General features: G+C 44.8%; 1 protein-coding gene across 11 annotated transcripts in view; it reads right to left on the reverse strand.

Annotated features, from left to right (window-relative positions):
- TENM2 (teneurin transmembrane protein 2) overlaps nt 1-26,669 on the reverse strand; it is a 2,544,132-nt gene that overhangs the window by 395,094 nt on the left and 2,122,369 nt on the right. For all 11 annotated transcript variants that reach the window (XM_073651122.1, XM_073651120.1, XM_073651119.1 and 8 more), the window contains one exon: nt 24,201-24,411. In XM_073651122.1, the coding sequence (XP_073507223.1) occupies nt 24,201-24,411 (211 nt within the window). The remainder of the gene's footprint in view (nt 1-24,200; nt 24,412-26,669) is intronic.

Below are 26,669 nucleotides of genomic sequence, written 5' to 3' on the forward strand. Positions count from 1 at the left end.
ACCATTCGCATCGATCAAAGAATAGCCAGAATGGCAAAGGCTCAGCCAATGATCTGCTCCAGAATGATCAAGGACAGTCTCAAGTTACTTGTGAGTACTGAGACAGTTAGAAGATGCCTGTGTGAATCTAATCTCTTAGAAAGAAGTCCACGCAATGTTCCACTATTAAAAAAAAGACATGTACTGAAGCGGATACAATTTGCCAAAGAACACATCAACTGACCTAAAGAGAAATGGAAAAACATTTTGTGGACTGATGAAATTGTTCTTTTTGGGTCCAAAGGCCATAGACAGTTCGTCAGACGACCCCCAGACTTTGCATTCAAGCCCAGTACATGCTGAAGTCAGTGAAGCATGGTGGTGCAAGCATCATTATATGGGCATGTTTCTCTTACTATGGTGCCGAACCTATTTACCGCATACCAGTGATCATGTACCAGTTTGCATATATTAAAATACTTGAAGAGGTCATGTTGCCTTATGCTGAAGAGGATATGCCCTTGAAATGGGTGTTTTAACCGGACAACAACCCTAAACACACCGGTAAACAAGCAAAATCTTGGTTCCAGTCCAACAAAATTGAGGCCATAGAGTGGCCAGCCCAATTCCCGGACCGTAGTCCGATAGAACACTTGTGGGGTAAAATCAAAAATGCAGTTTCTGATGCAAAGCCAACAAATGACAAAAGATTATGGGATGTAGTCAAAGCATCCTGGGCTGGAATAACAGTTGACAGGTGCCAGAAGTTGGTTGGCTCTATGCAACATAGATGTGAAAGAGTTCTAAGAAACTGTGGGTATACTGTACAACTAAATATTAGGTTAGTGATTCACAGGAATGCCAAATCCTCAAAAAAAGTACATATAGTGAGTTTGTAAAGACAAATGCAGACTTTATTTTTTTGAACAGTCCAATGTTCATTTTTATTTTCTGTAAAGTAGTTAAAAATAATATACATTTCTCTTCATATTTTGAATTAGAAAACAGTGTGCAATGTTCCCAATGCATGGAAATAAAAACTAGTATAAAGATTTTGTGCTAAACTCATGTTTTTGAACACACTGCTATTATTTTGAACACTACTGTAGGAGGATAAAGATTTGAATCTGTTTGTATTACAAATTGAACATTGTCTAGTTATAAAGAGTGCATTCTTTAATATTGTGCAAACTTCAATACTAAGAAGGGATATCTATCAAAGTGTATACATCAGTGACTATATGTGACATGCAGAAGCATCCAGCAACTATAAGAGTTAACACAATCAGAGGAAATAGGAAGTGTTGTGCTTCAGAAGCATCCAGCAACTAGAGGTGTTAACACAGTCACAGGAGACAGGGAGTGGTTAGCAGAGTCCCAGGGGGATTGTGGGGGAGTTGTTTACTATTCTGGCTGCAGCCAAAGAGAGAGGTGTGTGTGATCTGTTCCTGATAGAAGCACAGGCAAGTGCACATAAGTCAAGTTAAGGGTGAAGCTAGGCAAAGGTCAGCTACCCTGCATTGCTAGTTCAGGAAGTCTGTCATCGGGCAGGAAGATAATGACTGGAAGGAATTGTGTTACAGGGATCATCTCCCTCATCAACTCCTCCCCCCTCCATCTCAATGCAGGATAAAGAATGCTGTGTACTATTGCGCCTTTGCGAAGGAATAACCTGTTGTTGTGGGTGCATAGAAGTGTGCTGCTAAAGAGACTTGATCCTTGCTGTACTGTGCTACTAAGAATGACTGTTTATTAATGTGCCTTTGCAAGAAGAAGTTATTACTGTTATTGAAGTCTGTTGTTTCAAGAGACTAATGTTTTGGACTGTCCGAGCTGTTGCATTAAAATCTACTCTTCCACTGTTCATGAAGACTATTGTCAAATGTGTCTGGTCAGCAAGTAAATCCACCTACATGTTTGTGCCTGAGAGAAGCTTCAGTATATGGTCGCCCTGAGTGACAGTTCCCCCAGGATTCCAGAGAATTCATGAAACCTGTCTCACTCCTATCTAAACTTAGCGGCATGCTCGTAACATTGGTAGCTTGTACGGGGAGTCCTGAGCGGGAATTAGCTTGTAGAGGGAGAAAAGGAAAAGTGACTGAAAAATACAGCAGCACAGCGCCTCAACTCAACTCTGCTACACCAGTTAACGGGGACCAGCCCTAAAGAAACCTCATTAGCAGCATTGGATGTGGAAATACAAATGGACAGAATCAGTGAACTGCTTCTTCAGTTAACCTGTGAAAAATTGAGAGCAGTAGTCGAACATATAAAGATGTCAGAAAAACAGATCTCTAAAGCACGCACTAGCAGACAACTTTTAGCCGCCATTAATGCACAGATGGATGAGCTGGATGAGAGAGAAGCTGAAGACGTCATGGGGACGTTCCTCCAGGAGCTAATACAGTTTCTAAGCGGGTTGAAGTTGGAAGATGGAGGGGCGGCGCCAATTACCAAGAGCGGGAATCTCCTTCCGCAGACAGAACTAGAGGAATTGAAAGAAAAATTCAAAGGCTTAACAACAGCCCTGCAGAAATCTACCAAACCCTCTGAATGGGAGACAAACTCTGACAGAACCTTTAACCTGCTCGGGTTAGATAAATCAGGAAGACAGTCCTCTATAACACCACAAATCACCATAAGGAAAGAGTTAAAGATCCTGGAACAGATAGGAGAGTGTGAGCAGAAAGAGAAACTGTCCTATATGAACTTGATCGATGCAGGATTACAGAAAGGCTATCAGCCAGATGAGATCACTGAGGGGGTGGTGAAAGCCCAGGACTGAACCTCCGTAGTAAGCTAGAAATGAAGAATCAATAGACCTTGCAGTAGCTGAAGATGATTTTAAAACTGCACTATAAAGAAGAGAGTACTTCAGAATTGTTCCACCGACTCATGTCACAGAACAATAAATAATCACCCCAAAGTTTATTGTTCAGAGCGATTGAACTTAAGGATAGACTGTTGTTTGCATCCAGAGATGTAGAAGCGGAGAAGAAGTTTGATGCTGGGTTAGTCCAGAAGAAGTTCTTGAGATTGTTGGGAATCAGCAATGATATCAATTTGCATCTGAAACAGTACCTAGAAGATCCTGGCATTCTGGACGAAATCCTAATTGAAAAAATGAATGAGACAGCTAGTTTGGAGTCAGAACAGAAGTTAAAGAAAGGCTCTGCTTCTAAGACCACCAAAATGAGTCAGCTGAAGTTGGAGACCCCCAGTGGCCAGTCCAAAGATTATCATGGAGACCCTCCAATACCACCTCCGAGAGGGAACCTTAAAAAGTTGATTCATTCCAGGCCAGAATCTGTATCTCTCAGACCCTGGAGTGGGTTTCAAAACAGAAGGTACCCGGCTTGTGACGTATGCCGTTCATCAAGAGTACGGTATGTGTCCACTGTTTAAGATGTGGTGAGGAAGGACATTATGCCAAGGAAAGCCAATGGTCACGGTCAATTGGGTTAAAAAGACAGGAGGTTGCCAGTGCGGGGCGAATGGTAACCGGGACATGGAGGAGGCCCCAGAAACAAATCCAAATCTCACCAAACCCCAGAACGACGCAACACTCATCAGGAGGGCGTTAAACTAGAAGAAGAGGGTATGGCAAGAAAAACGCCGGACATGAACATGAAACCAGAGAACATACTAATGAAAGATATGAAGTGCGACAAAGAAGGTCCAAGACAAGATACTTGGAAGGGAGGTAAGAAAATTTCTAATACAATCCACAAGGAGAAGATTGGAACAAAACAAAATCGTGTAAACTGCGTGCTAGCAAATGCCAGAAGCCTGACAAACAAGATGGATGAACTGGATGCAGAAATATCTACAGGTAACTATGACATAGTGGGAATAACCGAGATATGGTTAGATGAAAGCTATGACTGGGCAGTTAACTTACAGGGTTACAGTCTGTTTAGAAGGGATTGAAGAAATCGGAAAGGGGGTGGAGTCTGTCTATATGTAAAGACGTGTCTAAAGCCTACAATACGGGAGGATGTATGGGAGGAAAATGAGGAGGTCGAGTCCTTATGGGTGGAGATACATGGGGAAAAAAAACAATAATAAAATTATCATAGGAGTCCGTTATAAACCACCAAATATAGCAGAAGCCACGGAAAGTCTATTAATGAGACAAATAGACGAAGTAGCAAAAAATAATGAGGTGATTATTATAGGGGACTTCAACTACCCCGATATAGACTGGGAAACCAAAAGCTGTAGATCTCAGAAAGGAAACAGGTTTCTGTCAATTATCAAAGACAATTATTTGTCACAATTTGTGCAGGAACCAACTAGAGGGACGGCAATTTTAGACTTAATATTAACTAACAGGCCAGACAGAATAACTGGGGTGCAGGTCGGGGGGCACCTGGGAAATAGTGACCACAGCATTATACAATTCCACATGTGCTTCAGTAGGGTGCCCAGCAAGGGAGTCACAAAAACACTGAACTTCAGGAGGGCAAAGTTTGATCAGCTAAGAGACGCCCTTCACCTTATAGACTGGGATAGTATGTTCAGTAATAGGAGCACGGATAGAAAATGGGAAATTTTCAAAACAGTCCTACATAGTCACTGTAGAAGGTACATACCTTATGGGAATAAAAGGGCTAGGAATAGGAGGAAGCCAATGTGGCTAAATAAGGAAGTCAAGAGGGCAATGAAAAACTAAAAAAGGGCTTTCGGTAAACTTAAACAAGAAGGCAGCGAGGAAGCGCTAATATCTTATAGGGAAAAAAACAAAATCTGTAAGAAACAAATAAGAATAGCAAAAGAGGAGACAGAGAGACTAATTTCCAAGGAAAGTAAAACGAATCCCAAACTGTTCTTTAACTATATAAACTGTAAAAGGATTAAAACTGATGGAGTTGGCCCATTGAAAAATAACCTGGGTAAAATCATAGAGGGCGATGAGGGTAAAGCAAACCTACTCAATAGCTTCTTCTCCACTGTTTTAACAAAAGAAAACTATTTATCGGAGGAAATGCAGAGTGATAAAGTAAACCCTCCGCTAAATATCACCCACCTAACCCAGGAGGAAGTTCAGAAACACCTAAATAATATCAAAATAGACAAGTCACCAAGCCCAGATGGCATACACCCCCGGGTACTAAAAGAATTAAGTAATGTGATAGACAGACCGCTGTATCTTATATTCAAGCACTCTTTATGGACAGGGACTGTCCCACTAGACTGGTGCCAAGCAAATGTGGTACCAATATTCAAAAAGGGGTCTAAAAGTGACCCTGGGAACTATAGACCAGTAAGCTTAACGTCTGTTGTGGGTAAATTGTTTGAAGGATTTCTTAGAGATGCTATTGTAGAATATCTTAATGATAATAACTGTCTAACTCCATATCAACATGGATTCATGAGGGATCGCTCCTGCCAAACAAACCTGATCGCCTTCTACGAGGAGGTGAGCTCACAGCTGGACCGGGGAGAGTCAGTGGATGTTGTATACCTTGACTTCTCCAAAGCGTTTGATACCGTGCCACACAAAAGGTTGGTATATAAAATGAGAATGCTTGATCTCGGGGATAATGTGTGGAAGTGGGTAAATAGCTGGCTGAGTGATAGAAAGCAGAGGGTGGTTATCAATGGAGTAAGCTCAGGGTGTGTCAAGGTTACTAGCGGGGTGCCTCAAGGGTCTGTCTTGGGCCCTATATTATTTAATATATTTATTAATGATCTAGTGGAAGGGTTGCATAGTAAAATAGCAATATTTGCAGATGATACTAAACTTTGTAAAGTAGTTAATACAGATGAGGATAGGGCACAGCTACAGGAGGATTTAGATAAATTGGGGAGTTGGGCTAAAAAATGGCAAATGGGGTTCAATGCCGATAAATGTAAGGTCATGCACATGGGAAAGAAAAACAGCAGTCACCCATACATGTTAAATGGGAAACCGTTGGGGAAATCTGACATGGAGAAGGACCTGGGCGTCTAGGTTAACAGCAAATTAAATTGGAGTGCCCAGTGTCAGGCAGCAGCTGCGAAGGCAAATAGAGTCATGGCATGCATCAGAAGAGGAATAGGGGCATATGATGAGAACATTGTTCTTCCTCTGTATAAAGCGCTGGTAAGGCCGCACTTAGAATATTGTGCACAGTTCTGGGCTCCGGTGCTCAGGAAAGACATATTGGAGCTAGAGAGGGTACAAAGGAGGACGACTAAGGTAATAAAGGGAATGGAGGGACTAGAATACCCAGAGAGGTTGTCAAAATTAGGCCTATTTACGTTGGAAAAGAGAAGGCTTAGGGGAGACCTCATAAACATGTATAGATACATCAGGGGGCAGTACAGAGATCTCTCCCATGACCTGTTTATACCAAGGATGGTGACAAAGACGAGGGGGCACACTATGCGTCTGGAGGAAAGGAGGTTCCTGCACCAGCATAGAAGGGGATTCTTTACGGTCAGAGCCGTGAGACTCTGGAACTCTCTGGGAGAAGAAGTGGTGATGTCCAACTCACTTAATGAGTTCAAGAGAGGCCTGGACGCCTTTCTTGAGAGCAATAAAATTACATCTTATGCTTAGTGATAGTTAATTAATCAAGGGATTTAATCTGACTGCCAGATTGGAGTCGGGAAGTGAATTTCTCCTCAATGATGTAAATTGGCCTATACCGCATGTTTTTTTTTTGCCTTCCCCTAGACAAGAAATAGGCTGAACTGGATGGACACTTGTCTTTTTTCGGCCTTATAAACTATGTAACTATGTAACATGAGGTAAAACGGCTGTGTCAGCACTATCCCCAAGTGTGTTCCAGTCTACAACAGCGGCAAGAGAGACAGGGGCATCAGTTACTTAATGCTCAGTGCGGAGGTCAAACGATGTACTTTTGGGAGGAGGATTCTTTGGTCAGTAAAGATAGCCTCATCGGCTTAATCGGTGAAAGGTGCTTCATACAGTGCCAGCTAGATGGACTCCTGATAAAAGTACTGTGGGACACAGGAGTCCAAGCAAGACTTTTAAATGAAGAATGGAGAAGGCGCTACCTGCCACACACCTGCCTTCAGTCGCTACAAGAACTCTTAGGACCAGTGGAACTCCACGGCAAAGCCGTCAATCAGGCCAAAATTCCTTTCATGGGCAGGGTAGAAGTGACTTTCCAACTCAGGGCCATGAAGAACAGCAACACCATCAAGCTTTTGGTAACTTTTCTCGTGACCAGTGATCAGAACGTGGCAGAGGATCCTATCCTGGGTTATAACGTAATCAGTGAGGTTATCACGAAACACAAGTCAGGGACGGTGGTGGTTGATGCAATTGCCACATCGCTCTCCATACCCAACGCCAGAAAATGTGATTCAGAGAGTAAAGAAAGCACAGACTACAATGGACCTAAAAGATCAAGGTGCCCAACCATCATCCTTGCGAACCAAATGGTGGGGGTGATGTGTGGAGTCCAGGTAGAACCAGGAAGAAAAGCACAGAAGAGACTGTTCATGCCAAACGACTCCTCAGAACTTCCGGAAGGCCTAGATCAAGGTGAGACTGTGCTTACGATTCCTACTGGTGGGTTTGCTCGAGTGACAGTACTGGTGATGAATACTATGAAACACGAAATTAGACTGGATCAAAAAACTGTGTTGGGTAACATCGAAACTGTTAAAATTGTATACCCAGCCAGTGCGAGACCAGCCAACAGGTATACGGTGAATTCAGTCTCCCTACCAAGGAACAGGAGTTGCCCAGAGGAGGAAATTGCACAACCCACCTCGGGGTCCTGGGATCCCCCAGTATCCTTGGAACACTTGTGTGCTGAAGATCGAGCGGTAGTAAAACAGATGCTGAGAGAAGAGTGTCATGCATTCTCCAAAGAGGACTCTGATATAGTCTGCATCCCGTCATTGCATTGGAAAATCAATTTGAAAGGCACGAACCCTATAACCAGAAGTTACATTTCTGTGCCAAAACCATTACACTGCAAAGTGAAAGAGTATTTACAAGATCTAATCAACAGAGGTTGGGTCCAAAAGTTTAAGTTGTCTTATTCCTCTTCTATTGTCTGTGTTACGAAGAAACTTTGAAAATCTGCTGTGATTACGGGAACTAAACCGAAAGTCAATACCTGATCAGCACCCGATACCAAAGATCCAAGATATGCTGGATAGCCTATCAGGAAGTACCTGGTTCTCGGTCCTCGATCAGGGTAAGGCATACCACCAAGGGTTTGTTGAAGAGTCCAGTAGACCCTTGACAGCGTTCATCACACCGTGGGGATTATATGAGTGGATCCACATACCGTTTGGGCTCAGTTCAGCTCCAGCAGAATCCAGAGGAGCATAGAGACATGTCTAGAAGGATTGAGGGACGATATCTGCCAGCGGTACTTGGATGACAATGTGGTACACAGCAAAACCTTCCGGGAGCATGATGAACATGTGAGGACCATACTCCAGTGGTATCAACAACACGGCGTTAATTTGACCCCAAAGAAGTGTGAACTGTTCAAAAGGAAAGTATGATTTCTAGGGAAAATTGTGTCAGGAGAAGGATATACCATGGACCCAGCAGAAATTGCTCCGGTACTGGCCTTAAAAGACAAGCGGCCCTCTACTGTCAGGGAGTTGAGGCAGATCTTGGGATTCCTCTCCTACTATTGTACTTACGTTCGGCACTTCTCAAGGATTGCCGCCCCATTATACCTCCTCTTGGGGGAGACAACAGAGTCAACAACACTCACATCGAAAAAGAAGAACATGGGTAGGATCGAACTTAAAAGAAACAATGCAGTTTTGACCAAACAGCCCATTCTCTGGACAGCAGATCACCAGGAGGAATTGGAAGAACTAGTAGATCACCTGGTAAAACCACCCATCTTGGGATATCCTGATTTCAACTTAACATTTGTTCTTCATTGTGATGCTTCTCAAGTTGGACTGGGAGCTGCCCTGTATCAGCATCAAGATGGAAAAATAAGAGTCATCGGTTACGGTTCCAGAATGTTAACAGACGCCGAGAAGAAAATTGGAGTTCCTGGAATTGAAATGGTCTATCTGTGAATGGTTTAGAGATTATCTCTATTACAGCAAAGAGTTTGAGGTATAAACTGACAACAATCCTCTGACCTATGTCCTCACTTCAGCCAAACTGAATGCGAAGGGTCAGAGATGGGTCGCTGAACTAGCTGACTTCAATTTCAGTATCAAGTACAGGCCCGGAAAATGCAATGCGGATGCTGATGGTTTGTCAAGAATGCCACTACAGCCTGAGGAGTTCATGCAAGAATGCTCAGAGGAAGTCAGTCTGGAAGTAGTGATGAGCAAACATACTCGCAAGTACTCGGTACTCGCTCGAGCATCTCACTTCTCGAGATGCTTGGAGATCACCGAGTAATTGCGAGATGCTCGGGCAGATGCTTGGGTGCCCTCCCTGCATGTTTGGCACTCTTTATAGAGCCAATCAACATGCAGGGATTGTCTGCCACACACTGTAATGTCGCAGCCATGTTGGTTGTGGCATTACAGTGATTGGCTGGCCGCACAGCGTCATCAAGTCTATATCACACCTGGCGCCGCCCTGCTCGTCACAGTCTACTCCGCAATCAGGCAGTGTAGGGAGAGGTGCTGCTGAGCTAGGGAGAGATTTGGTTGTTTTTTAGTTAGTGTAGGTATTCCACAAGATTCTCTACATATCCATCTCAACTAACAGTCCTTCTGAGGACTAATCCAGCTGCAGAGATATCAGTGCTAGGCAGACAGGCAGAGTATATAGCAGACTGCTGTGCATATAGTAAGAGGGTCCATTCCAGTTCTGTCTGCTGGTGCTTTTACAGATATTTGTAGAAATAGTCCCAGGGATCAGAGGCCAGGAATATTTTTTTTTATCTTAATCCTGATTATTTGCTTAAAAAAGCAATCCAGAGAACACCGTTTTTCTGTGCCATTAGCTTGTTGGCACTGCAGAATACAGTCAGGTTCTTTCCATATTAAAGAGTTAAAAATCCAGCTATTTAAAACTGTGGTTTGTCCGTCACATGGATCACATATAATTACGCTGAAAATTCTGACAATTCTGGCCTCCATTGAAATTTTGTTGCAGTTTGTCAGCGAAGTTATTGACACGAGGTCGCTGTTAAAAATAGTTACCTACAGGCCAGCTATTTAAAACTGTGGTTTGTCCATCACATGGATCACATATAAGTTCACTCATTATGCCATTTCTGGCCTCCATTAAAAATTAGTTTCAGTGTGTCAACGAAATTATTGACACCAATTTGCGGTTAAAAATAGTTACCCATAGGCCAGCTATTTAAAACTGTGGTTTGTCCATCACACGGATCACATATAAGTTTGTTTCAAATTCAGCCATTTGTAGTGAGCGTGGAAGATATTGTCCTCCATTTAAAATGGGCAAGGCGCGTGGAAAGGGACGGGGAACTGGACGTGATGGTGATGGTGAATGCAGAGGCCGAGGCCATGGGTAAGCTGAAATTGTGCCACAACAAACACCCACATCTTCTCGCCCGACCTTCCTGTCCCAATTACTAGGGGACGGCAGCACACCACTATTGAACCCAGAGCAGTGTCAAAAGGTTGCTGGTTGGAAAATGGATAATGCTTCCAATCACTTTGCCACCACCACCACCCTGTCTTCTACATGGTCATACACACATATTCCTCACCCTGATTCTCCTTCCTCCCACCATGTCGAGTGCCCGGAGACAACTGATCCCACACTTGGACACTCCAAAGAGCTGTTCACTTTTCCATTAATAGATTCGGGCCTCTCGCCTGGTCCACTTGAACCACTTGAAGAGGGCAAGAGGAGATCGCATGTAGCGATGCCCAAATATTTGATCAGCAACGGTCATATGAAGGCGACAGTGGGAAAGTGTCACAAGAGGTGGACGATGATGGGACACAATTGCTAGAAAGTCAGGAGGAGGATCAGGGTGTGAAAGTGGAAGACGAGGTGGTGGATGATATAGTAACTGACCCAACCTGGTAGGAGGACATGCAGAGCGAGGACAGAAGCATAAAGGGTGAGGGAGGCAGAGAACCCCAACAGGCAGGAAGAAGGAGTATGGTGGCCGCAAACAGAAGGTGGGTAACCGTTCCTCATAACACCAATACAACAGAAGTTGCTAGTACAACTGTTAGGTCTTCCTGAGTCTGGTTGTTTTTTAAAGACTCTGGCGATAATCCCAAAAAGGCCATTTTCACCAACTGCCAGGCCAGCATCAGCAGGGGTAGCAAAACTACCAGCCTGACCACCACCAGCATGATCAGGCACATGGCAGCAAAGCACCCGAGTTTGTGGGCCGAACCCAAGGGTCCAGGAACAGTGTCTGCAGGTGACACCACTGCTTCTTTCGCTGTTGTGTATGCAAGACAATTCCCTGTCTATCGTGCATGAGAAGATGCCTCCTGCCCTGCACCTGTCATTGCACACTCTCAACTAGCACCATCAGCAAGCACACCCTTGTCCCAGTGCAGCATTTAGTTGTCCATACCCCAGTCCTTGTAACGCAAGTGCAAATACGCAGTCAACGTTCCACAAGCCACACTACTAAACTCCCACATTTCGCGAATGCTAGCGCTCAAAATGTTGCCTTTTAGGCTCGTGGAGATGGAAGCTTTCCACAACCTGATGGTGGCGGCCATTCCTCAGTACTCGGTCCCCAGCCACCACTATTTCTCCCGTTGTGCCGTCCCCGCATTACGCAAGCATGTGTCCCAAAACATTAGCCGTGCCCTCAACAACGCAGTTACCAGGAAAGTCCACCTAACCACAGACACGTGGACAAGTGCTTGTGTGCAGGGACGGTACATCTCGCTGACGGCACACTGGGTAAACATAGTGGAAGCCGGGACCCAGTCGGACCTTGGGACGGAACACGTCCTCCCGATGCCAAGGATTGGGGGCCCTAGGTCAATCAGGGTTGCCCCCATGGTCTACAGCTCCTGCACCTCATCCTCCTCTGCCTCTTCCTCCTGTTCAGCCTCCATCTCCGAAATGACCACATCAGTCACAAGCGGAAAGCACTGCAGCACTGCCTTGGCCAATCAGCAACAGGCTGTGCTGAAGCTAAAATGCTTAGGTGGCAAACCATACAATGCTGAAGAGTTGTGGACAGCTCTGAAAGAGCATGCAGATCTGTGGCTGACACCGCTGAACCTACAGCCAGGCTTGATCGTGTGTGAAAATGGCTATAACCTGGTGGCAGCTCCGCAGTGAGGCGAGCTCACACATGTATCATGCCTGGCCCATGTGCTTAACCTCATGGTTCTGCGGTTTCTCAAATCCTACCCGGAGCTGCCGGATCTGCTTGTTAAAGTATGCCGCCTGTGTGCCCATTTTAGAAAGTCACCTACAGCTTCCACCGCCCTTGCCGTGTTTGCAGCTTCCGGCTCACAGACTAGTGTGTGATGCCTCCGTGTCTTGGAACTCTACACTGCAGATGTTGAGAAGGATTTGTGAGCAGAAGACGGCAGTTGTTGAGTACCAGCATCAACAAGTCTGTCGGTATTCAGTTCATACTCCACACATAAGACCTCAGGAGTGGACATGGATGTCAGATATATGTACCATCCTCCAAAACTTTGAGGACTCCACCAAGATGGTGAGCGGCGATGACACCATAATTAGCATCACCATCCCGCTTCTCTGTCTTCTGAAACGCTCTCTGCTCACAATTAAAGAGGATGCATTGCAGGCGGAGCACGATGAGATTGAGCAAGGAACCATACAGTGTGATTACACACAGCCCAGCCTGATCTCATCCCAACGTGGATTGGGTGACAATGAGGAAGTGGAGGAGGAGGAGGAAGAACAGGAGCTAGTTTCATACTCTATAGACGGTACTACCTGCACAACTGTCATACCGTCTGTTCAGCGTGGATGGCCAGAGGACAGAGAGGAGGAGGAGAGCATGGTCAGTCATCCTCTTGGTGAGGACACGGAAGTCTTGCCTGTTAGCAGTCTGGCACGCATGGCTGAGTTTATGTTACACTGCCTTTCCCATGACCCTCGCGTTCTCAAAATTTTGGGTGTCAGTCATTACTGGTTGGTGACACTTCTAGACCCACGCTACAAGGAGAACTTTATATCTCTTATTCCTGAGGTGGACAGTTGTACAAAAATGGGGCCGTACCAGAAGGCCCTTGTTGCGGAACTATTAAAAAAATTCCCATCTAAAAACGCTGTCTGCACAGGTCACAGTTCGTTGGATAAACAAGGAGTACAGACGAGAGAGACACAACTTCAATCCAGCAGAGGCAGGGGAACACTGTGAAAGTTCTGGGAGATTTTCTCAGCCCCTCCCATCGCACAGGCCTTGAGACGATCATGTATACCCCCCAGGGGTAAATGTTTGTCAGCCCATACACTTAGTGCATGGGCAATACAAGTATAGGAGGCCCGCTCCTTTCTAATGGGAACATTTTTTTATGAGGCCCTCCTCCACGTCTCTTCCAAGGGGCATTGGAGTGCCTCCCAATTTTTGGAAACCCTAGCATTCACTGCATAGGCAAACATAATGGGAGACCCACTTCCTAATAATGGGAACATTGTTTTCAGAAAGCCCTCTGACCTCCACGTCTCTTCCAAGGGGCACTGGAGTGCCTCCAAATTTTTGGCAACCCTTGCATTCACTGCAAAGGCAAACACAATGGGAGACCCACTTCCTAATAATGGGAACATTGTTTTCAGGAGGTCCTCCTCTAAGTCTCTTCAAAGGGGTATTGGGGTGCATCCAAATTTTCAAAGTGGTATTAGGGTGCGTCCCAATTTTGGGCAGCCACTCAATGCATACGCAATAACAGTATAGAAGACCCACACTTTAGTAATGGGAACAAGAAAACATAGCCGACTGATGGCTTTTTATGAATAGTAAAGTCCGCCTGATGGCCCTATAGAAATAGGCTTTGTGACTTTCAGAGTCCCTCCTTCATAAATGAAACATGATGTATCTGATGATATCTCACACACCACATGGCCAGATAAGGTTGTAAAATGTTAAAATGACATTTCCTTGTGAATGCGTTTGTCACGGTTGAAAGCAATGCAAAAGTGTAAAAACGCATGAAAAACGCTACATGTGAACATAGTCCATGGTGTGGAGGAGCATTTTTGTTTTTGGTTATTTATTTTGCTTTATATACAAGTCATTACACTGGAAAGTATGTTCCTTAACATATTTCCCAGGAAAATCCATTTCGGTTTCGCTTTGGTATGTTTTATGGTGAGTCCGTAAAAGTGGCGTAATACCTCTGACAACGTTGTTGACAGAAGTGACGTGGGAGTCAGAAATGCTTCCAGGAGTCCGCATTTCATTTGAGCACTGTTACGATCGATTTGGGCAATTTTTAGGCCCTCTGCAGACCGCCGGGGAGAGCCGCCTGAAAAATGCTCGCGTTTCCCATAGATTTACATTGGGCTCATTGCTCGGGTCGAGCACCCGAGTATTCCAATGTGCTCGACCCGAGCTTCGAGCACCCGGGCATTTTAGTGCTCGCCCATCACTATTAATAATGAATGAGCAAGCAATAAAATGCTCGGGTATTTGTTGCTGGGGTCGAGCAAATTGTAATGCTCGAGTGCTCGGGCCGAGTAACGAGCCCAATGTAAATCTATGAGAAACTTAAGCATTTTTTTCGGCGGACCCCCCCAAGCTGCAGAGGGCCTAAAAATTGCCCAAATCGATGGGAACAGTGCTCAAATGACATCGGAACAGCATGGGGAAGACCCCTGCAAGCATCCCTGACTCCCAGGTCACTGAAGCCAACAATTTTTTTCAGAGTATTACGCCCCTTTTAAGAACTTGCAATAAAACATACAAAAACGAAATCAAAATGGATTTTCCTGGGAAAAATGTTAAGGAACATCTTTTCCAGGGTAATGACTTGTATACAGGGCAAAAAAATAACCAAAAACAAAAATGTTTTTTATGAGTTTTTCCACTTTTGCATTGCTTTCAACGGTGAAAAATACATTCACCGGTAAATGTCATTTTAACATTTTACTAACTTATCTTGCCATGTGCCATCCCATTAGAAAGGAGTGGGTCTGCTATACAGTTATAGGGTATGCAGTGAGTACAGCGGCTGCCAAAATTTAGGAAAAACCCCAATAACAATTTAAAGACACATAGAGCTGGGCCACAGTAACGACATGTTCCCATTAGAAAGGGACGGGTCTCCTATACTGTTCTTGCGTATGCAGTGAATGCAACGGCTGCCAAAAATTTGGAGGCACTACAATGCCCCTTGCAAGAGATGAAGAGGAGGGCCTGCTGAAATTTTTTTGCCCATTATTAGGAAGTAGGTCTCCCATACTGTTTTCCTATACAGTGAATGCAACAGCTGCCAAAAATTTGGAGAAACTCCAATGCCCCTTGCAAGAGACATAGAGGTCGGAGGGCCTCCTAAAAACAATGTTCCCATTATTAGGAAGTGGGTCTCCCATACTGTTTTCCTATACAGTGAATGCAACAGCTGCTAAAAATTTGGAGGAACTCCAATGCCTCTTGCAAGAGACGTAAAGGTCTGAGGGCTTGCTGAAAACAATGTTCCCATTATTAAGAAGTGGGTCTCAAATACTGTTTGCCTATGTAGCGAATGCAACAGCTGCCAAAAATTTGGAAGAACCCCAATGCCCCTTGCACGAGATGTAGAGGTCGGAGGGCCTCCTGAAAGCAATGTTCCCATTATTTGGAAGTGGGTCTCCCATACTGTTTACCTATGCAGTGAATGCAAGGGCTGCCAAAATTTTGGACCTACTCCAATGCCCCTTGGAAGAGACGTTGAGGTCAGCGGGCCTCCTGAAAACAATGTTCCCATTATTAGGAAGTGGGTCTCCCATGCTGCTTGCCTTAGCAGTGAATGCAACGGCTGCCAAAAATTTGGAGGAACTCCAATGCCCTTTGCATGAGACGGAGAGGTCGGAGGGCCTCCTGAAAACAATGTCCCCATTATTAGGAAGTGGGCCATACTGTTTGCCTATGCAGTGAATGCAACGGCTGCCAAAAATTTGGAGGAAATCCAATGCCCCTTGCAAGAGACGTAGACGAGGGCCTCCTGAAAACAATGTTCACATTATTAGGAAGTGGGTCTGCCATAAAGTTTGCCTATGCAGTGAATTCAACGGCTGCCAAAAATTTGGAGGAACTCCAATGCCCCTTGCAAGAGATGTAGATAATGTGATATGGTAGATATGGTAGTGATATGGTGGTGGAGGATGAGGATGAGGAGAAGAAGGAGGACAAGAGCAAATTGACAAAATCAGGAAGTGTATACCCATGTCTGGGTGTGAAGACAGAGCTGCATGGGAATAGAGTTAGACCTCCCAAAAAAAGATACTGTATTTGAGTTTATGTTACACTGCTATCATTCGGTGGTGTTGAGAAGTTTGGCCCAATCCAGCCCTTGTTCATTTTTATAAGAGTCAGCCTGTCAGCATTTTCAGTTGACAGGTGGATGCTAGTGATGAGCGAGTATGTTCGGTTAACCCTTTCGCCAAGTATACTAGGCCGAGCACCGAGTATTTATAGAATGCTCGGGCTTTAAGCTTTCATCGCTCCGTGAACATGATTTGCAACTGTTTGACAGATTTAATACATGTGAGGAATGCTGGAAAAACAGGGATTCCTCACATGTATTAAATCTGTCAAACAGTTGCAAATCATGTTCACGGAGTGATGAAAACTTAAAGCCTGAGCATTCTATAAATACTCGGAGCTCGGCCGAGTATACTCGGCGAAAGTGTTAACCGAACATACTCGCTCATCACAAGTGGATGCAACTATTAATTATAATTCCACGAGCGGCACTAAAAACCCGCCCTGACAAAATGCTAGTGTCAGGGCAAGCCAGGACCTCCAAGTTGTAGAGAGCCAGTTCATTCCACTTGTCCAGCTTGGATACCCAATAATTATAAGGCACAGAGGAATCACAGAGGACGTTGGTACGGTTGGCAAGGTACTCCCTCACCATCCTCCGAAACTTTTGCCTCCTTGTGAGAGTACCCTGCGCCTCAGGGCCTGTGCGATGGGAGGGGCTGAGAAAACTCTCCCAGAACTTTGACAGTGTTCCCCTGCCTCTGCTGGATTGCATTTCTGTCTCTCTTGCCTGTACCCCTTGGTTGTCCAATGAACTGTGACCTCTGCCGCCAGCATTTTCAGATGGGAATTTTTTCAATAATTCCGCAACAAGGGCCTTCTCGTACTGCCCCATGTTATTAGGTCTGTCCTGTGCAGGAATAAGAGACAGAAAGTTCTCCTTGTGATGTGGGTCTAGAAGTGTCACCAACCAGTAATGACTGTCACCCAAAATTTGGACAACACGAGGGTCACAGGAAAGGCAGTGTAACATAGCACTCTGGCACACATGGCTGATTTTAACAGTCAAGACTTCCTTGTTCTCACCAAGAGGACGACTGACCATGCTTTCCTCCTCCTCCCTGCTTGACGGGCCATTCATGCTGAACACACAGTATGACAGTATGACGGTATGGGCTGTGTGGAATCACCCTGTATGGTTTCTTGCTCCATCTCATCGTCCTCCGCCTGCAATGCATCCTCTTTGATTGAGAGCAGAGAGCATTTAAGAAGTCAGAGAAGCGGGATGGTGATGCTAATTATGGCGTCACTGCCGCTCCCCATCTTGGTGGAGTCCTCAAAGTTTTGGAGGATGGTACATATATCTGACATCCATGTCCATTCTTGAGGTTTTATGTGTGGAGTATGACCTGAATACTGACGGCCTTGTTGATGCTGGTAGTCAACAACTGCCCTCTTCTGCTCAGAAATCCTTCCCAACATCTGTAATATAGGGGACATCGCACACAAGTCGGTGTGCTGAAAGCTGCAAATGCTGCTGAAGCACGGAAAGGGCGGCGGAAGCTGTGGCTGACTTTCTAAAATGGGCACACATGCGGCGTACTTTGACAAGCAGATCCGGCAGATCTGGGTAGGTTTTGAGAAACCGCTGAACCACGAGGTTAAGCACATGGGCCAGGCATGGTACATGTGTGAGCTCACCTCACTGCAGAGCTGCCACCAGGTTATAGCCATTTTCACACACGACCAAGCCTGGCTGTAGGTTCAGCGGTGTCAGCCACAGATCTGCGTGCTCTTTCAGAGCAGTCCACAACTCTTCAACATTGTGTGGTTTGTCACCTAAGCATATTAGCTTCAGCACAGCCTGTTGCCGCTTGGCCAAGGCAGTGCTGCAGTGCTTCCAACTTGTGACTGACGAAGTCATTTCGGAGATGGAAGCTGAAAAGGAGGATGAGGAGGTGATGGAGATATAAAATGCGGGGGCAACCCTGACTGACCCAGGGCCCGCAATCCTCGGCGTCAGGAGGACGTGTTCTGTCCCAAGGTCTGACTGGATCCCGGCTTCCACCATATTAACCCAGTGTGCCGTAAGCAAGATGTACCGTCCCCGCCCCCAAGCACTTGTCCACGTGTCTGTGGCTAGGTGGACTCCGTGGTTAGGTGGACTTTCCCAATAACTGCGTTGCTGAGGGCACGGCTAATGTTGTGGGACACATGCTTGTGTATTGCGGGGACGGCACACTGGGAGAAATAGTGGCGGCTGGGGACCGAGTACCAAGGGACAGCCGCCGCCATTAGGTTGCGGAAAGCTTACAACTCCGTGAGCCTAAAGGCAACATTTCGAGCACAAGCATTCACAAAACGTGTGAATTTAGTAGCGTGGCCTGTGGGGCGTTGGCTGCATATTTTCACTTGCATTCCAAGGACTGAGGTAGGGACAAGGACGTGGACGTGATTACTGATGGAGCTAGTTGAGAGTGTGCAACAACAGGTCAGGACGGGAGACATCTTCACATGAGCCATGGACAGTGGATTGGCGTTCACGCACAACAACAGAAGAAGCAGTGGTGTCGTCAACAGATACTGTTTCTTTACCCTGGGATTCGGCACACTTAGTCGGGTGCTTTGCTGCTATGTGCCTGATCATGCTGGTGGTGGTCTGGCTGCTAGTTTTGCCACCCCTGCTGATGCTGGCCAGGCAGGTGATGCAAATGGCCTTTTTGGGGTTATCTGCAAAGTCTTTAAAAAAGAACCAGACTCGGGATGACCTAACAGTTGTACTGGCAACTTCCGTTGTGTTAGCGTTATGGGAAACACTTTCCCGCCTTGTGTCTGCGGCCATCACACGGCTTCTTCCTGTCTGTTGTGGTGTTATGACTCCCTCCCCCTTTGTGCTGGGTCATTTACTATATCATCCACCACCTTCCACTTCCACACCCTGGTCCTCCTCCTGACTTTCTGGCAATTGTGTCTCATCATCGTCCACCTCTTGTGGCACTTTCCCACCATCGCCTTCATATGACCGTTGCTGATCAAATATTTGGGCATCGATACATGCGAGCTCCTCTTGCCCCCTTAAAGAGGATCAGATGAGAGGCCCGAATCTATTAATGGAAAAGTGAACAGCTCTTCGGAGTGTCCAAGTGTGGGATCAGTTGTCTCTGGGCACTCGACATGGTGGGAGGAAGGAGGATCAGGGTGAGGAATATGTGTGTGGGAGGAAGGAGGATCAGGGTGAGGAATATGTGTGTTTGACCATAATTGGGACAGGATGGTCGGGCGAGAAAATGTGGGTGTTTGTTGCGGCACAATTTCAGCTAGCCCACGGCCTCGGCCTCTGCATTCATCATCACCATCACGTCCAGTTCCCCGTCCATTTCCACGCGCCTTGCCCATTTTAAATGGAGGACAATATCTTCCACGCTCACTTCTGGCAATTATGTCTAATCATCAACCACCTCTTGTGACAGTAATTGCAGTTTCCTACCGTTGCCTTCGTGTGACCGTGGCTGCTCAAATATTTGGGCATCGCTACATGTGTTCTCCACTTGACTTTCTTGAAGCTGGCCGGCCGAGAGGCCAGATTCTACAAATGGAAAAGTGAACAGCTCTTCTGAGTGTTCAAGTGTGGGATTAGTTGTCTCTGGGCACTGGGCATGGTGAGAGGAAAGAGGATCAGGTTGAGGAATATGCCATCCAGATTCACGGCTACTGAGACTTGAACGTGTGGAAGACAGTGTGGTGGTGGTGGCAAAGTGACTGGAAGCATTATCTGCTATCCAACCAACAACCTTTTGACACTGCTCTGTGATCAATGGTGGTGTTCTGCGGTCCCCTAGTAATTGGGACAGGAAGGTCAAGCGACAAGATGTGGGTGGTTGCTGTGGAACAATATCAGCTTGCCCACGGCCTATGCGTCTGCATGCACCATCACCATAACGTCCACGTCCTTGCCATGTACCTTGCCCACTTTAAATGGAGGACAATATTTTCCACATTCATTACAAATAGCTGACTTTGAAACGCAGTTATATGTGATACGTCTGACAGAAAACCACGGTTTTAAATAGTGGGCCTGTAGGTTACTATTCTTCACAGCGACCTCGTGTGAATAGCTTCACTGACCCACTGCAACAAAATGGAAATGGAGGCCAGAAAAGGCTGAATTTGGAAAGCAGTTATATGTGATACATCTGATGGAGAATCACGGTTTTAAATTGCAGGCCTGTAGTTTACTAATACTATTCTCCACAGCAACCTCGTGTGAAAAGTTTTGCTGACACACTGCAACAAAATGGAAACGGAAGCCAGAAATGGCTGATTTCGGAACACAGTTATATGTGATATATCTGACGGAGAACCACAGTTTTAAATTGCAGGCCTGTAGTTTACTAATACTACTCTTCACAGCTACCTCTGTGAATAGCTTCGCTGACACACTGCAACAAAATGGAAATGGAAGCCAGAAATGGCTGATTTTGAAATGCAGTTATATGTGATAAGTCTGACGGAGAACCGCGGTTTTAAATTGCATGCCTGTAGTTTACTAATACTATTCTGCACAGCATCCTTGTGTGAATAGCTTCGCTGACACACTGCAACAAAATGGAAATAGAGGCCAATATTTTCCACATTCACTACAAATTTCTGGATTTTTATCGCTGTAATATGGAAAAGATTTGGCTGTATTCTGAAGTGCTAACAAGCAAATGGAGCAGAAAAATTGTGTACTCTGGATTGCTTTTTAAGCAAATAATCAGGATTAAGATAAAAAAAATGAGCCCTGACCCTGATACCTGGGGCTATATCTACAAATATCTGTAATAGCAGGATCAGTCAGAACGTGCAATGGACCCTCTGGCACTATATGCACTGCAGTCAGCCACATACACTGCCTGCCTGCCTAACTAACTCCTGCTATCACCACTGAATATATACAGCTGGATTAGTCCTCAGAAGGACTGTTAGTTCAGATGGATATATATATATATGTTGTGGAATACCTATACTAACTAAAAACAAGCAAGTCTCTCCCTGACTCAGCAGCAGCTCCCCCTACCCTGCCTATTTCCAGGGTAGACTGTGATGAGTATAGCGGCACCAGGTCTTATAAAGACCAGATGACGCTGTGCGGCCAGCCAATCACTGTAATGCCCACAACCAACATGGCTATTTCATTACAGTGCATGGCAAGCAATCCATGCATGTTCATTGGCTCTCTAAAGAGCGCCAAACATGCAGGGTGGGGACCAGAGCTCCCGCCCAAGCAACCTAGAAATACTCGCCGAGCACCAAGCATGTCGAGCACAGTAATGCTCGGGTGAGTACCGAGTAGTGGCGAGCACGTTCACTCATCACTAATAATGAATGGTGGATAAAGTTCAACTATGGCTGACAAACTGAAAGAATTTGCCACAGGTAATCAATCTGAGACACCCCGGGCATCAAGGCGAAACAGCACCTGAACAACTAAAGGCACAGACCAGCATAAAATCATAATATCTATGGGTGTGGGAGAGAATCAAGAGGATCTGACTTTAAGATAAGTCTCTGACCAACTCTTCCAAGCTATTTCTGCCTGTAAAGCCTCCTTGATGGGTGTTACGGATCCGGGTGGAGGAACCTCTGTGCTTCGGTGCAAGGAGGGACCAGAGGGGCATGACCAAGTGCCTACTCAGCCTGACCAAGGTCGCATGGCGGCTCAATCGACTCCGTGAATCAAGGAGGGACCGAGCAGGGGGACCAGGTGCCACTCTGGGACCGACCTTGTGAGAGAGCAGGTGAGGTGACTCCCACAGGTCAGATTGCAGAAACTGACTGGTACAGCGGATGTGCACAGCAGGAAGGCTGACGGGTGGTCCGGGTAGATAAGCAGGCTGGTTCGGCAGATAGCCAGACGGGTGCTCTGGGTAGGCATGCTGGCGGGCACGACAGGTAACAGGTAGGTGCTCCAGGTAGGCTGGTGGGCAGGCACAACAGGTAACAGGCAGGTGCTCCAGGTAGGCAGGCTGACATGCACTACAGATAACAGGCAGGTGCTTCCAGGTAAGCAAGCTGGCGGGCATGGAAGGTAACTGGCAGGCAGACTGGCAAGCAGGACTGACAAGCAGACTGGCGGGCAGAACTGACAAGCAAACTAGCGGGCAGGACTGACAGGCAGACTTAAGGGCAGGACTGACAGGCAGCGGGACCTGAGGCCTGAAGCAAGTGTTAGCACACAGAAAAACAACCTTGCACAGGCACCTCCAAATTGGAGGAGGTGCTTTAAATAGGGGAAGTCCTCCGGCCATTGGCCGGGGACATTTTAGGATGGCACACGCGGCCCCTTTAAGAGGGAGGGAGCGCGCGCGCACCCTAAGCACAGTGCCCGGGAAGCTGCGCGCAGTGCGCGCCACAGTACCTACAGGACAGGGGCCGGAAGGCGGCAGGAGGCAGAGACGCCGATGCTACAGTGGGGAAGATTGAGGAGGTGCATTCGGAAGTGGGACTTCTTAGACAGGACATGCAGACCATGAGAAATCGTATTACCGAAGCAGAGGCCAGGGTAACCTATCTGGAAGATAAACTGTCACCAATGACTATCAAGCTAACCAAAATGGTATTATCACAATATACACAATATGGATATCATTAAATATACTGTATGTAACTGTATGTATCTTTAACAAAAATAAACAAAAGACCAAGGGAAATCAGCTCACTTGTGAAAAAGATCAAGATTGAATGGAGAACTCATAGTATGACAAATGCAAATTATGAAAAAAAGAATAAAATCCAGCAAAATGGATCGTTGAAATAACGATTATTAAATATACAAAAATCCAGAAAAAATCCAGTCCAACTGCATATCAAACAAGCAGACGCGCTTTAGACACAGTCCTTATTCATTGCATAGAAAAATGAGTATGCAATGAGTAAGGCCTGTGTCTGAAAGCGTCTGCTTGTTTCATATAGTGTTGGATTGGATATTTTTCCAGCTTTTTGCATATTTAATAAATGTTATTTCAAGGATCCATTTTGCTGGATTTTATTTATTTCTTATAACAAAAATATTCTGACTAATTTCTCTCTATTTCTGGGTCTTTCTAGAATATACACTTTCAAAGAACGACATGGTTCAATGTTCTGCACCTACTCCATAGTGACAGAATACAGGGCCAACATGCAAGGATGCAAATTTACTATCATGGATGCTCTTTTAATTTTTTTGCCTTTTGGTGGAAATTGTCACATCTAAGTTTACACCCAATAGTCCCATCCAGCTTACAAACTTTAATGAATGGCCTCATGGGTACATGGATTAAACAGAAAGGAGCACAGCTTAACATACAACAAAAGTACATCAAATTACTGCCAAAAGTTATACACATAAAAGTGATGCAAATTACTCTTACCTATAGGTTGTGTAAAGTTATACAAAATTGTCTGAGGATACACCAAATTTATCATATAGCATGAGCTAGTGTGTTAAATTTGTTACACTTCGAGATGTCTAGTCTCATTATGCACACTATAAATACTGGACGAGGTTAGTAAATGTACCCAAGTGTGTGAATGAGGCTTTAGGCATATCGGAGAATACAATTTCAGGTGTATTTGCCTCATGTATAGTAAGCTCCAGTCTACTGTATATTTTCCATTATGGTGCTACTAAACTTTTGCTGGAGTCACAAACTTTGATATAGTAAAAGGTTCTCAATGTTGCATCCTATCTAACCATATCAAAATCAAGGTGAATTTGAGGTACATTCTAATCTTCCTTTACATATTTCTTCCATGCCATGTATGTTAAATTCTCCTGCATATGTGGCAACTACAAATATGAGGGTTCATTTTTCTTTTAAGGTGGATACCACAGCTGCTAAAGGATTCATCTTTTAACTTCATATGATCCTCTAAATCTGTATTAATCTTTCTATTTTGTACCTGCTGTTGAAAGGATTTTCTCCAGGAATGATGTGCGTGCTGTCTTTTCCCACCAGAAGTTTGATTCGATCATAAAAAGACTTTACTGCTGGTGAGCCTGACTGGCTTTGTTGGATGATATCAAGAGGGTCACGTGATCCACGGCAAAGTAAACTCGACTGACAAGTTGTTTGCAGACAACAGTCCGGGTCCAGGCAATCCACAAGCCCATCTGAAAGAATATAACAGAAGTGAATGAATATCAGCAACGTAAACAGATAAACATAACAGAAAGTGACAGCACTGTGGAGCAGAGAGCATAAGATATCTACCAGCTCACCATTTGTTAACCATTTGCAACTTCCTAGGAGTTTTAACTTTGTCATGAATAAAAACTTGTGGAGAAAAAACACCACCAAGCAACAACGTACAGTCTCGTAAATGTAGCAAATAGTTTTAGAACTCCATTCTGCTCCTATATTCTCAAAAAAATCAATGTTCAAATGGAATAAGGCTTTTTTCATGTATGCTGTAGAGCGGACTAAAACAACAAAAACAAGTGCTGACTCATCATATGCAAAGAAAAATTATAATAGTTGTGAGCCCAACCTGTAATATGGGTGTAAAGTATAGTACAAAAATATTCAAGAGAGGGTGTAAAGTTTTTTTCCACATAATAATTCAATGAAAGCAAGCAGGTAAGATGAGAGGCTCAACCAACCAAAAACAGCCCAATCACAGTAAGATAATATTGTTATTCTTCTAATTTCATCTATTAAGGAGTTTGAGTTCACATGCTGTAGCAGAGAATAGGTTGTAGGTCTAAAGGCGTACATATACCTTAGATGGCTGTCTGATGAATACTTGTTCAGTTGACAGTTATCTCTCCCAACTTCCCTATACAAATCAACACTCAAGGAGACTAGAGTAAAGGCCCCAAAACATATTAGACTAATGTCAGCTGAACCTGCCAGAATCGACGGGTTTGGTTGCATGTCAAATGTATATGGGGGCACCGCAGACTGATGGACAGAAGAGATGTAGATCATGCTTGTCCAAATTTGAACTGCCGATCACATTGTCCCCCCTGAGATAAGCCACTGGCTGATGTCAGTCGGCTGCTTTCTCATAGAAAACACAAGAGAACTTGGCTAAGCAAGCACTCCTCTGTATGGAAGTGTTGACTAAGATGGCTGTTGGCCAAGCAATCAGCCAAAGCATTGTTCAGCTAACAGCCTTCTAGTGTGCATGGCCGGCCTTAGTCACTGCCAGACACTTTGGGTAGCACATTATCTTCCAAGAGAATAATAGTATTGAGCATTGACATTTAACAAATCTGATCCTTTTTCCCCCTGACACCTGCTGGTGGTGAGTCAATAGGCTCTTAACCACATTATATGGTTAACTGCCCCTGATGAAATTAGTGGTTTTAGAAGACTTTTTCAAATGTGCATTAAGGCCTCAAATGGCCCTCTAATGTCACATTAATCACAGAAAACTGATGTAGGCCAGCATGACGCTTAAGCAAAGCTGCTCCACCACCATGACATCATACAGGTCATAAGAAAATAGTATGCACTGTTTTCAGAGAACTTTTTCTATACTTTGCTCTATTCTCCTAAATATAGAAGAACATTATTGTCATACAATCAGCATCCTCAAGAACAGGTTAGAGGCAATGTGGGACCTACAACTTCCTGGCAGGTTCCCCAATACATGGAGATTCTAATTCTACTTTATATCACTACAAATATATGAATTCTACATCTCACCATAACATCACAGTTCTTATACAGGACACACAACCTTACAAATCCTCCTCATTCTTCCAGACAGTGGATAAGAATATATAATGCTATGTTACTGATTCTTATGTCAAATCTGTCACTACAGCTTGCTCATTTAGGCACCTGATTGTTAGTAAAGAACAAGTGTGTATGCTCAGATGTGTAAAAGGAAGGATAGAATTTTTGTAACTAATCTTTTAAATGTGAAATCAATACCACCACAATAATGTGACCATGTCTGGTAAATTATGTTCTTCTTAAGGTAATTAATGTATAAGTGATTCTGTTAAGCTGCTTGCATAAGATTGATACAGAATGACACAGATAAATTGGGCCCATTGCTAAGAATGCTGACAACCAAACCGGTAGATTTTATCTCACAGGGCTAATGCAGCTTCCCCACAAGTCTTCATACTCCGGGATGTAATGCTACCAAAGTATGTCATTGTAGGACAAAATACAGCATGGGATCATGCATAAAAGCCATGAATCCATCGACTTTTAGTCAGTGGTTTTATGTAGTCCGGATTACAAGATTTTAGATAGAATTATTATATGTAATATTTGTATATATCTAGAGAGAGAGACGTTCTTCCAAAGATTGGTTTGCACATCCTAATGGCTGTGCTCGCCTCTGTTAAGATGTAATTGTCATCTGTTGGAACACATATATGTTTCATTACACTTTTTATGTCTATTAATA

Source organism: Phyllobates terribilis, unplaced genomic scaffold (assembly GCF_046119375.1).
Source record: "Phyllobates terribilis strain yellow unplaced genomic scaffold, ASM4611937v1 Scaffold_11__3_contigs__length_659146591, whole genome shotgun sequence".
Classification (NCBI taxonomy): Eukaryota; Metazoa; Chordata; class Amphibia; order Anura; family Dendrobatidae; genus Phyllobates; species Phyllobates terribilis.